The sequence below is a fragment of the Trichechus manatus genome, unplaced genomic scaffold (assembly GCF_000243295.1).
Source record: "Trichechus manatus latirostris isolate Lorelei unplaced genomic scaffold, TriManLat1.0 scaffold00026, whole genome shotgun sequence".
Taxonomy (NCBI): domain Eukaryota; kingdom Metazoa; phylum Chordata; class Mammalia; order Sirenia; family Trichechidae; genus Trichechus; species Trichechus manatus.
The window spans coordinates 1,897,025-1,910,587 of record NW_004443962.1 but is presented as its reverse complement, the minus strand read 5'-3'; the positions used below and the strand labels follow the sequence as shown (position 1 = coordinate 1,910,587).

At 36.7% G+C, this 13,563-nt stretch overlaps 1 protein-coding gene across 1 annotated transcript in view; it reads left to right on the top strand.

Moving 5' to 3' along the window:
* ATP13A5 (ATPase 13A5) overlaps positions 1 to 13,563 on the top strand; it is a 133,310-nt gene that overhangs the window by 104,099 nt on the left and 15,648 nt on the right. The window contains exon 23 of the mRNA XM_012554729.2: positions 2,032 to 2,234. Coding sequence (XP_012410183.1) covers positions 2,032 to 2,234 — 203 coding nt within the window. The remainder of the gene's footprint in view (positions 1 to 2,031; positions 2,235 to 13,563) is intronic.

The following is a 13,563-nucleotide window of genomic DNA, read 5'->3' as shown; positions in this document are numbered from 1 at the left end:
TCAAGAATAAAAAGACAGGGAACAAGCTGCTCTTTCTAAAGTAGGAAATGTATAACCTTCCCCACCTCCCTCCACTGAAAACCTCAAGGCACCAGAACCCCAGAAATCAGTGAGACACAGACTGGAAACTACTGGATGTTGTCTAAAATTGTCAATTTACATCCAAAATTCAGTGATTCAAATATTACTTGGGGTATAGAATTCCTTTCCATTTCAAAAGCAGGTTTTTCTCTAGAGTAATGATTATATTCAAAGATGTAAAGTTCGGATTGAATTTAGGAGACAGCATTGTGAGCTGAAAGAGCAATGAGCAGGAAATAAGGAGTTCGGAGCAGCCCTGCCTCTATCACTAACTAGCCGTGTTATCGGAGGCCTCAACTTTCTTATCTGCAATGTAAATGCATTGGACGCCATCTGAATATAAAGGGGTCTATCTATCCCCCTTTGTGCAAGAATGCTTTGGGACTACTGATTGCTTGCTTCATTAATTTATTCAGCAAACATTAACTGAACATCTACTGTATTCAAAGGAGATTTCTGGATCCTAAGGAGCTAAGGATAGTAAGACTGAAGTCTTGCATTTAAGTTCACAGTTGGAAATTAACCTTATCTATAGGGTGGCTCTGGTGACGCAGTGATTAAGAGCTTGGCTGCTAACCAAAAGGTCAGCAGTTTGAATCCACCAGGCGCTCCTTGGAAACCCTATGGGGCACTTCTCCTCTGTCCTATAGTGTCACTGTGAGTTGGAATTGACTGGACCACAATGTTTTTTTTTTTTTTTCTCAAAAAGAAACAGTTATAATAGTAGTTTAAAAGTGTCAAGCCAAATAAGAAAGCTGACCGGAAACTAATTTGTGGGTTTTACTACTGGAAAAATAAAATAAAATAAAGAACATTGCAAATAGATCAGTCAGGATTGGGAAAGCCCATATCTTAAGCAGACATTTTTCTGAGCAAATATTATGTGGCCCCCACTGTGCTAGGTGCTAAGAATTTGTTGTAAATTTGAGTAAAATAAAAACAAAATTTCTACTTTAAGGAATTCACATCCGAGGGTCAGAAAATAAAACTACGTAAACTAATAATTAAGAAAACAATGAACTAAAGGCAATAATAGAAAAGAATAATCGAAATCACTAGTTCCCACTAGTCAGCGAAAGCAAAGACATTTAAGATCTAGTGATGCTGACATTTCAGATCTAGTGATGTTTGAAGGATGAATATTATTTCAGGTGGAGCATTGCAGATAGAGGGAATAGAATAGCTAACTTTGGAGGTGTGCAAATTGTGACATTTGGGGAAACCAGGAATAACTTTATATGTTTGGAGGATAAAGTATATGAGGGGAGCAACAAGAGTGAGGCCAGGGAGGTGGGTTGAGACCAGAGTGTGAAGGGTCTTCTGTGCAAGGCTGAGAAGTTTGAGTGTAATTTATTGGCAAAATACAGCTGTAGATACCTCCTAAGCAGGAGAGTGTCATGTTCAGATCTTTAGGAAGATCCTTTAGTGTGAGGAGAACTTATCAGAATGGGAACTCAAATTCAGGACCCAAGTTAGGAGGCTTGCATTAGTCCATAAAAGAGAAAACACCACACACACACACACACACACACACACACACACACACACACACACACTCAGGACCCAAGTTAGGAGGCTTGCATTAGTCCATAAAAGAGAAAACACCACACACACACACACACACACACACACACACACACACACACACACACACACACACTCTTCATTTACTGTTTGAAATGGAGGGAACTCTATAGAAAATTGTCATCCAATCCCTTTCGAGATGGCTCACTTGTCCTAAATGGGATGCTGGACAAAGCACAATCTTGACTTCCTTTGAATTTCATTTTTGCTTTGTCACTGCAAGAGGTGTACAAAATACATCTTGGTTGTTACTGGAAGAAACAGTTTGAAAGCTGAGGTCTCACGGTGGTGATGAATTTGTATTTTTTCACCAGTTGAATAAAAATGAAATAAAAAGTCTCATAAACGTTGGGGATTCTTTTATAGTGAGTGCTTTCTGGCCAACCAAATGGATTTCTCAATGAATGTGAGTCTGGGAAGAAACTGGACTGGAAATGCAACTCTGACTCCTGGTTCAATTTTAAGTTTTGAGAGCACCACGCTGTGGCCCATCACCACCATCAACTGTATAACCGTAGCATTTATCTTTTCTAAGGGAAAGCCATTTCGAAAACCCATCTACACAAACTGTAAGTATAAGGAAGTGTAATTTTTCTTTCTGGTTATTTTTTGCCCTTCCCCACCCTCTCCATAGTTGCAACTGCCTGGTGAAGTGACTAGATGAGGGAGAAGCATTTGCATTCCTCCAAAATGATGATTGAATTGTAATGGACTTATGCAGTAGAGCCCATGGGCAGAAACCTGTTCATTTGCAGATAAGCACAGACATTACCGAGCAGTCACACGAGTCCTGATCTATTATGAGTCATCAAAAATCATTTTAAGCACACACATAAATGTCATGATATTTTGTAAAAGGCTTTCTAATCAACTCAAATACGAGTTGATCTCTTAGTAGGTTTGTAACACTGGGCAAGTTGCTTTAACCATTCTATGCTCTTACTTCCTTACCTGTAAAATAAAAGTATTGCACACCTCCCAGGCCAGTGGGGAGAAATGAATGAGACATTTTATAGAAAAGGCCTAGTACAGTGTTTATAAAGGGCCTAGCACTTATAGTAGGTGATTTTTTATTTACTTCCCTCACTATATTGCTCTAAGTAGAATTTTTTTTAATTAAAAAAAAAAAAATACACAGCTTTTTGAGGTTACAATTAAGACCTTCAAGGCACAGAAGTCCTATCTTTATTGACCACATGGGGACACTTCTGAGAATCAAAGACGGCACTATTAACAACTATATTGGACTAAAAAAAGGGGCCCAGGTGACACGGTGGTTAAGAGCTTGGCTGCTAACGAAAAGATCAGCAGTTCGAATCCACCAGCCACTCCTTGGAAACTCTATGGGGCAGTTCTACTCTGTCCTAGAAGGTCACTATGAGTTGGAATTGACTCGACAACAATGGTTTGTTTGTTTTTTCTTTTTGGATCATGGTAAGCTTGGAATATGGCCACCCTATCTATCATGTAATTGGTTTCAGTATTATAAATAATAATATGAAAAACATACTCGGACCTAGCTTCTCATTTCTTTGTTGTTGTTGTTGTTAGGTGCCGTCAAATCGGTTCTGACGCATAGTGACCCTAGGTACAATAGAACTAAATACTGCCCAGTCCTGTACCATCCTCACAATCATTGCTGTGTTTGAGCTCATTGTTGTAGCCACTGTGTCTGTCAACTCATCTCGTTGAGGGTCTTCCTTTTTTTTGTTGACTCTCTACCTTACCAAACATGATACCCTTCTCCAGGGACTGGTCCCTCCTGATAACATGTCTGAAGTACATGAGACAAAGTCTCGCCATTCTTGCATCCAACGAGCACTCTGGCTGTACCTCTTCCAAGACACACTTGTTCGTTCTTCTGGCAGTCCATGGTATACTCAATATTCTTCGCCAACACCGTAATTCAAAGGCATCAATTCTTCTTCGGTCTTCCTTATTCATTGTCCAGCTTTTGCATGCATGTGAGGCCACTGAAAATATCATGGCTTGGGTCAGGCGCATCTTAGTCCTCAAAGTGACATCTTTGCTTTTCAACACTTTAAAGAGGTCTTTTGCAGCAGATTTGCCTAATGCAATATATTGTTTGATTTCTTGACTCCTGTTTCCATGGGCATTGATTGTGGATCCAAGTAAAAGGAAATCCTTGACAACTTCAATATTTTCTCTGTTTATTATGATGTTGCTTATTGGTCCACTTGTGAGAATTTTTGTTTTCTTTATGTTGAGGTGTAATCCACACTGAAAGCTGTAGTCTTTGATCTTTATCAGTAAGTGCTTCAAATCCTCTTCGCTTTCAGCAAGTAAGGTTGTGTCATCTGCATATCACAGGTTGTTAATGAATCTTCCTCCAATCCTGATGCCACATTTTACTTCATACAGTCCAGCTTCTTGGATTATGTGCTTAGCATGCAGATTGAATAAGTATTGTGAAAGGATGCAACCTTGATGCACACCTTTCCTGATTTTAAACCAGTCAGTATCCCCTTGTTCTGTACAAATGACTGCATCTTGATCTATGTACAGGTTCCTCATGAGCACAATTAAGTGTTCTGGAATTCCTATTCTTTGCAATGTTATCTATAATTTGTTATGACCCACACAGTTGAATGCCTTTGCATAGTCAATAAAACACAGGTATTCTCTCCTTTCAGCCAAGATCCCTCGGACATCAGCAATGATATCCCTCATTCCACATCCTCTTCTGAATCTGGCTTGAATTTCTAGCAGTTCCCTGTGAATGTACGGCTGCAACTGTTTTCCAATGATCTTCAGCAAAATTTTACTTGCATGTGATATTACTGATTTTGTTCGATAATTTCTGCATTCAGTTGGACCACCTTTCTTTGGAATGGGCACAAATATGGGTTTCTTCCAGTTGGTTGGCCAGGTAGCTGTCTTCCAAATTTCTTGACATAGATGAGTGAGCACCTCCAGTGCTGCATCCGTTTGTTGAAACATCTCAACTGGCATTCTGTCAACTCCTGGAACCTTGTTTTTCTCTCGTGCCTTCAGTGCAGTTTGGACTTCTTCCTTCAATACCATCAGTTCTTGATCATATGCTACCTCCTGAAATGGTTGAACATCAACCAACTCTTTTTGGTACAGTGAGTCTATGTATTCTTTCCATCTTCTTTTGATGCTTCCTGTGTCATTCAATATTTTGCCCATAGAATCCTTCAAAATTGTAACGCAAAACTTGAATTTTTCTTCAGTTCTTTCAGCTTGAGAAATGCCAAGAGGTTCTTCCCTTTAGGTTTTCTAACTCCAGGTCTTGGCACATTTCATTAGAATACTTTACTTTGTCCTCTCCAGCTGCACTTTGAAATCTTCTGTTTAGCTCTTTTACTTCATCATTTCTTCCATTCGCTTTAGGTACCCTACGTTCAAGAGCAAGTTTCAGAGTCTCTTCTGACATCCATTTTGGTCTTTTCTTTCTTTCCTGTCTTTTTACTTTTTTGCTTTCTACTTGTATGATGCCCTTGATGTCATCCCACAACTCATCTGGTCCTCAGTCATTAGTGATCAATGCATCAAATCTATTCTTGAGATGGTCTCCAGATCCAGGTGCGATATACTCAAATCCAGCAGAGCAGTGATTAAGTGCTAAGGCTGTTAGCCAAAAGGTTGACAGTTCAAATCCACCAGCCACTCCCTGGAAACCCTGTTGAAGCAGTTCTAGTCTGTCCTATAGGGTCGCTATGAGTCAGAATCGACTCAACGGAAATGAGTTTTGGGGGTGTCGAGACTTGTTTTAATTTTTTTCAGCTTCTACTCGAACTTGCATATGAGCACTTGATGGTCTGTTCCGCAGTAGGTCCCTGGCCTTATTCTATCTGATGATATTGAGCTTCTCCATCAACTCTTCCCACAGACATAGCCGATTTGATTCCTGTGTTTTCTATCAGTGAGGTCCATGCGTATAGTTGTCATTTATGTTGTTAAAGAAGGTATTTTCAATGAATAATTTGTTAGTCTTGCAAAATTTTATCATGTGACCTCCGGCATTGTTTCTATCACCAAGGCCATATTTTCCAACTACTGATTCTTCTTTTTTGTTTCTAACTTTCTCATTCCAATCACTAGTAATTATCAATGCATATTGATTGCATGTTTGATCAATTTCAGACTGCAGAAGTTGGTAAAAATCTTCATTTTCCTCATTTTTGGCATTAGTGGTTGGTGTGTAAATTTAAATAATAGTCTTATTAACTTATCCTCCTTGTAGGCATATAGATATTATCCTATCACTGACAGACAGCATTGTCTTTCAGGATAGAGCTTGAAATGTTCTTTTTGACTATGAATGTGACACCATTCCTCTTCAATTTGTCATTCCCAGCATAGTAGACCATATGATTGTCTGTTTCAAAATGGCCAATACCAGTCCGTTTCAGCTCACTAATGCCTAGGATATCGATCTTTATGCGGTCCATTTCATTTTTGACAACTTCCCATTTTCCTAGCTTCATACTTCTTACATTCCATGTTCCAATTATTAATGGCTCTTTGCAGCTGTTTCTTCCCATTTTGAGTCGTGCCACATCAGCAAATGAAGGTCCCGAAAGCTTTACTCTATCTCCATCATTAAGGTCAACTGTACTTTGAGGTGCCCTGGTGGTGCAGTGGTTAAGAGCTCAGCTGCTATCCAAAAAGACAGCAGTTAGAATCCACCAGCCGCTCCTTGGAAACCCTATGGGGCAGTTTCACTCTGTCCTGTAGGGTTGCTATGAGTCAGAACTGACTCGGCGACAGTGGGTAGTAGCACAGTACTTTGCGGAGGCAGCTCTTCCCCAGTCATATTTTGAGTGCCTTCCAACCTGAAGGGCTCATCTTCCTGCACTATACCAGAAAATGTTCCCCTGCTATTCATAAGGGTTTTACCGGCCTATTCTTTCAGAAGTAGATTGCCAGGTCCTTCTTCCCAGTCTGTCTTAGTCTGGAAGATCTGCTGAAACTTGTCCTCCATGGTAGCATCGCTTCCAGCATCACGGCAACACAGAAGCCACCACAATAGGACAAACTGACAGATACGTGGTGCTTGATTTCTTTACTGTAACCAAATACCATTATTTATTCAAAGTATGTGAAAATGTTAAGGCTTTTGAAACACAAGTTAAATTGCTTTCTAGAAAATTTATACCAGTTTTCACTCCTATTACCCTTTTTTGAGAGGATTTACTTAATAACAGCATGTCCAACATCGCATAGTATACCAAAAAGTGAAATTTTTGCTGATACAATAAGGTAAAAAAGTGGCATCTCATTTGGTTTTCATTTACATTTTTTGATCACCAGTGAAGATGAACCTATTTTTATGCTATTAGCCATTTCTCCTTCTGTGAATTGTGTATGTATTTATATTCTTTATCCATTTTTTCTATTAGATTGCTATTATTTTTCTTATTTATTTGTATGAACTGTTTATTCCTTTGTGATTTCTTTCCATTACCTTTATTTACAGAAAGTTTTTCCTCATTACAAAATTGGATAGTTCTTTGTTTGTTTTTTTCATTTAATGTTTTTTGTAATCTAATGTTAACTTTGCTCTATTGTTTGAGGTAGGGATCAAACTAGTTTATCCAACTAATTAACTAGTTTTCCTAGGAGAATTTATTGACTACTGAATATTCAAGATTCCTTCCATTTATTTATTCCCCAACTGTTCATAATGCCACTTTATCACACCTATATACATACTATTTATGAATTTTTATACATCTTATATGTGATAAATTTATATTATATTTATATATTCATTCTATGTATTTATTTATATATGTGTGTATTCATATATGTATATGCATATATATATAGGATTTATTTGTTTCTAGACTGTCTTTCCACTGACATGTCAGCTTATTCTTGATCTGTTGCTATACTTCAAAAATTGTAGTTTTATAATACATTTTAGTAACTGGTAAGATTAGTGTATCCTTATTACTCTTCCTTTTTCAAAATTTTCTTACTTTCCTTTCTTTTTCATTCTGCTAGATAAACTCTGGAATAAATTGTCAGAATTTTTAAAAATCCCCTTTGGGATTTCAATACTTTGGGAAGAATTTACACATTTACCCAGTTTAGTCTTCCCATTTAGGAGCATGTCATGTCTCTCCATTTATTTGTGCTTTGTTTTGTGTATCTTTCCAAGTCCCTGTGGTTTTCTCCATTGCAGATCCTACACGTTTAAGAAACGGATCTTATGTGTTTTATATTTCAGTTTATTGTGAATGATTTGTTTTCCGATTATGTTTTCTAACTATCACTTATATGTGGGAAAATTATAGTGCAGTTACATTTATTTTGTATCTAGGACCGTTTCTGAACTTTGCTATTAATCCTTGATTCTTGAGTGTTCTGGAAAGATGGTATTATTATCTGCAAATTATAATGTTCCTTCCTCCTTTCCAATAGCTAAAATGCTTATTCATATTATCTGTATTAGTGTACAGGCCAGAATTTCCAGGACAATGTTAAATAATAATGGTAGTAACAGATAATTCTACTATTTGGTAATGCTTGGTAGTCTTCTTTTGTAAATACACTATTAAACATTAGTTCAAGGTAGGCTGTATCATATAAAGAAAATACTCTTCTATTTCTAGTTAATCAAGAGTATTTTTAAAAATCAAAGATAGTAGATGTATTTCATCAAATGCCTTTCCATCATCTACTGAGATGATTATACTATTTTTCTCCTTTGATCTACCGCTAGAATGTGTTATACTGATAGTAAACTTTCTTACTATTAAATCATCCCTGTATTCTTGAGCAAATCCTACTTATTTATGGCGAATTAGTCTTATACCAAACTGATTTTTATAGCATTTTAACATCCATATTTCATGTGTGATTCGTCTAAAGTATTTTGTGTATGGTTTTGTTAGGTTTGTGTATTAGACTGACTTTTTTTAAACTTGGAAAAATTTTTATAGATAGGAATTAATTATTCTCTAAGAATTGGCAAGAATCCACTAGTAAAGTCATCTGGTTCCAAATCCTTCCTTTGAAAGAATATTTTTTTAAATGATTGAATTAGGTTATCTTCTTTTTAAACTGTTTTTAAAAAGTAATGTATATTTTTGCCCAGAGAATTCTATTTCATCAAGATTATCAAACATTAGAGTATTGGATGGTACTTTCTTATAATTGTTAATGCCTTCAGCAACTCTTTTAATATCTTCTCACCCTAATTTTGTTCATATATGTTATTTTACTGGAAATTTATTTACCTTTATGGGTTTTCTTTAAAGAACCAGTTCTCAGATTTAATAATTCTGTATGTTTTCTATTTTCTAATTTATTAATTTTTGTTTTAGCCACTGTTTCCCTCATCTTACTTTTTTTGAGTTTTTTTCTTAATATGTGAGTTGACTTTATAATTCTTGTATTTTCTTTTATTTGTTTGAAATTAGAAAAGCACTTAAGGTTATGAATGTACAGTTCGGGTTACATTCTTTAAGTTTTCTTTTGACACTAATTAATGACCTAATCCCTCTTTGGCCCAATCAAAATAGTGATTTTTCATTTTCCAGAGGGAGGGAATTTTATTTGTTTACATTCTCCTACTACTATTTTTTTCTCAGTGGTCTACAAATACAAGTTTGACTTCTTTTTTACTGAACAGATTTTTGTTTTTAATTTGTAAGTTGGGAGGGATTTTTCATTTAAACTTGTTAATAATCTCTAGTTTTACTGTCAATCAGAGAATCTAGCCTATAAAATTTCTGTCTTGGGCGATTTACTGCAATTTTGTACATCAAATAGCATAAATTTTAAACTTTATTTTTCTAAATAAATCATACATACTCGAAAAGTAGGTCTAGTTCCTTTTCCTGAGTTAGAAATGTACACATACTATATTAAACCAGTCTCAATAATTATATTACTATAATTAACTGTGTTCTTGCCCTAGATTTTGTATAGCTGGTCTATTAAAGCTTTTGAGAGCATGATAAGATCTACCTCTAATTTTATACTTTCTATAAACTACTTGAATATCTTATAATTTTAAAAACTTTTGATATAATGGTTGATAATGCTTTTGGCTTTAGTCACAACAAATCAAGATGCTTTATGTTCTAAAGTTAGTTTCTTATCGTCCTTTCTTCTTATTATTATTATTGTAAATACATTTTACAAGGAAGATCTATGCCATTGGCTAGCACTCTAATTTTAATAGTAGCTGCAAAGTTCTTTAATGTAAATTACGTTAATTAAAGCTAGATTAAGTGTATCACAATGATTTAATAAAGCTTGTGGATAAACTCAAACTCCTGTGTCAAACATTCTCAATACTTTTAAATGAAAAAAGTTTTATAAACAAACGTTCCAACAAATGTAATCATATAATAATCATATATCCAGGTTACAAGTCAACAGTTTTTGAAACTACTATTAAAACAAACAAGCATTTTATTTTAATATAGCAGGAAAGTTTTTGCTCTTCTTAACAACCTTCCACAGAAACTCAACTTTACAATGACCAGACATAGAAAACGTATAAATTTAAATTTTAAGGAAACAGATACATAAATACCTGCATAACTCAGAGATATCGTGGGTTTGGTTCCAAACCACCACAATAAAGTGAATATTGCAATAAAGCAAGTCACATGAAATTTTGGTTTCCCAGTGCACATAAAAGTTATGTTTATATTATACTGTAGTCTATTAAGTGTGCGATAGCATTGTCTAAAAAAAAAAAATGTACATACCTTAATTAAAAAATACTTTATTGCTAAAAAATGCTAACCATCATTTGAGCCTTCATCAAGGCATAATAATTTTGCTGGTGGAGGGTCTTGCCTTGATGTTGATGGCTGTTGACTGGTCAGGGTGGTGGTTGCTGAAGGTTAGGGTGGCTGTTGTAATTTCTTAAAATAAGACAATGACGAAGTTTGCTGTATGAATTGACTCTTCCTTTTAAAAAAGATTTCTCTATAGCATGCAATGCTGTTTGATAGCATTTTACCCACAGTAGAACTTCTTTTAAAATTGGAGTCAATCCTTTTAAACCCTGCTACTGCTTTATCAACTAAGTTCATGTAATATTCTAAATTCATGGTTGTCATTTCAACAATGTTCACAGCATCTTCACCAGGAGTAGTTTCCATCTCAAGAAACCACTTTCTTTGTTCATCCATAAGAAGCAACTCCTTGCCCATTAAACTTTCTGTCATGAGATTGCAGCAGTTCAGTCACGTCTTCAGGCCCCTCTTCTAATTCTAGTTCTCTTGCTATTCCTCCCCTGAAGTCTTGAACCCCTCAAAGTCATCCACGAGGGTTGGAATCAACTTCTTCTAAACTCCTGTTAATGTTGATATTTTGGCCTCCTCCCACGAATCATGAACGTTCTTAATGTCATCTAGAATGGTGAATCCTTTCCAGAAGGTTTTCAGTTTATCTTGCCCAGATCCATCATAGGAATCACTTATCTATGGCAGCTATAGCCTTATGAAATGTATTTCTTAAGTAATAAGACTTTAAAATTGAAATTACTCCTTGATCCATGGGCTGCAGAATGGATGTTATGTTAGCAGGCATGAAAATAATATTAATCTCCTAGTACCTCTCCATCAGAGCTCTTGGGGGACCAGGTGCATTGTCAATGAGCAGTAATATTTTGAAAGGAATCTTTTTTTCTGAGCAGTAGTTCTCAACAGTGGACTTAAAATAGTCAGTTAACCATGCTGTAAACAGATGTGCTGTCATCCAGGCTTTGTTGTTCAATTTTTAGAGCACAGGCAGAGTAGATTTAGCATAATTCTTAAGGACTCTAGGATTTTCAGAATGGTAAATGAGCACTGGCTTCAATTTAAAGTCACCAGCTGCAGTAGCCCCTAAACAAGACAGTCAGCCTGTCCTTTGAAGCTTTGAAGCCAGGCATTGACTTCTCCTCTCTAGCTATTAAAGTCCTAGATGGCATCTTCTTCCAATATAAGGTTGTTTCATCTACAATGAAAATCTGTTGTTTAGTGTAGCCACTTTCATCAATTGTCTTAGCTAGATCTTTTGGATAACTTGCTACATCATCTATATCATCACTTGCTGCTTCATCTTGTACTTTTATGTTACCAAGATGACTTCTTTCCCTAAACCTCATGAGCCAACCTCTTCTAGCTTCAAACTTTTCTTCTGCATCTTCCTCATCTCTCTCAGCCTCCACAGAATTGAAGAGAGTTGGGGCCTTGCTTTAAATTAAGGTTTTGGCTTAAGGGAATATTGTGGCTGGTCTGATCTTCTACCCAGACCACTAAAACTTTCTCCAAATCAGCAAAGAGCTCAGCTGTTAACCAAAAGATCAGCAGATAAAATCCACCAGCCCCTCCTTGGAAACCCTATGGAGCGGTTCTACTCTGTCCTATAGGGCCACTATGAGTCAGAAACAACTCGACGGCAATGGGTTTGGTTTTGGTTTTGGGTCATTCCTTTGTTCACTGGAGCAGCACTTTTAATTTCCTTCAAGAACTTTTCCTTTGCACTCACAGCTTGGCTAACTGTTTGGCACAAGAGGCCTAGCTTTCTGCCTATCTCAGCTTTTGACATGTCTTCTTCACTAAGCTTAATCATTTCTAGCTTTTGATCTAAAGTGAGAGACATGAGACTCTTCCTTTTACTTGAACACTTAGAGGCTGTTGTAGGGTTATTAATTGGCCTAATTTCAATATTATCATGCTTCAGGGAATAGGGAGGCCAGAGGAGAGGGAGCAAGTAGTGGGAACCGCCGGTCAGTGGAACGGTCAGAACACACACAAGATTTATCAATTAAGTTCACTATCTTATATTGGAGCTGTTTGTGGTGCCCCAAAACAATTACAATAGTTACACCAAAGATCACCAGGAGTAGATTCCATCTGAAAAAACCACCTTCTTTGCTCATACATAAGGAGCAACTCCTCATCCATTAAAGTTTTATCAGGAGATTGCAGCAATTCAGTCACATCTTCAGGTTCCACTTCTAATTCTATCACCATAACAGATATAATAATAATAGTGAAAAAGTTTGAAATATTTTGAGAATTATCAAAATGTGACACAGAGACTCAAAGTGAGTACATGTTGTTAGAAAAATGGCACCGAGAGACTTGCTTGACGAAGGGTTGCCACAAACCTTCCATTTGTACAGAACGCAGTATCTGTGATGCACAATAAATCGAAGCCCAGCAAGACTGTATTCACTAACTCTTTCCATATCTGAAAATAAGCTATAATGGCCTGCTCGGGACTTGTCTTCCCATTCGTTCAAGTTTCCTCCCCAACAGCAGTTAACTGAGGGGAGGGCAGCATGTACTTCAGTTTTTCCTTACATTTCTCAGTCAAAGCTGAATTCAAGAAGAGGGCCTTGTAATTTTGTTGCCACATTGCTCATCTGTGCACTGGCCTGGCCTGCTTTTCAGATCATCAGTCTGAGGACAGATGATGTGCACAGCACTCAGCCCAGCTTGTAGAGGCTATCGGGCCTTCATCAAGATGGACATTTGCAGCATCCTCTTCTTCCCCAGTCTCTGGGTCCCTGGAACTCTGAAACAAGGAAGTAAATGAAAAATCTGCACAGACATCTCCTGGGGTCTTCTTATCACCAAGCTACCCATATTGGTCTATCATATTTTACTCAAATAGAGTGTGCCTTCTGCGTTTGTTTGCCAGCCACTCTACCCTGCCTGCAAAGGATTTTCCTAAGTGCACTATGGTAATTTTTTATTTTTTATTTTTATTTTTTTATTGTACTTCAGGTGAAGGCTTACAGAACAAATAGTTTCTCATGACACAGTAGTACACATATTGTTTTATGACATTGGTTGACAACCCCACAACATGTCAACCCTCTAACTTCTCAACCTTTTTTTTTGGTGAAAATACACATAGCCAAAGATACACCATTTCAAAAATTTCTAC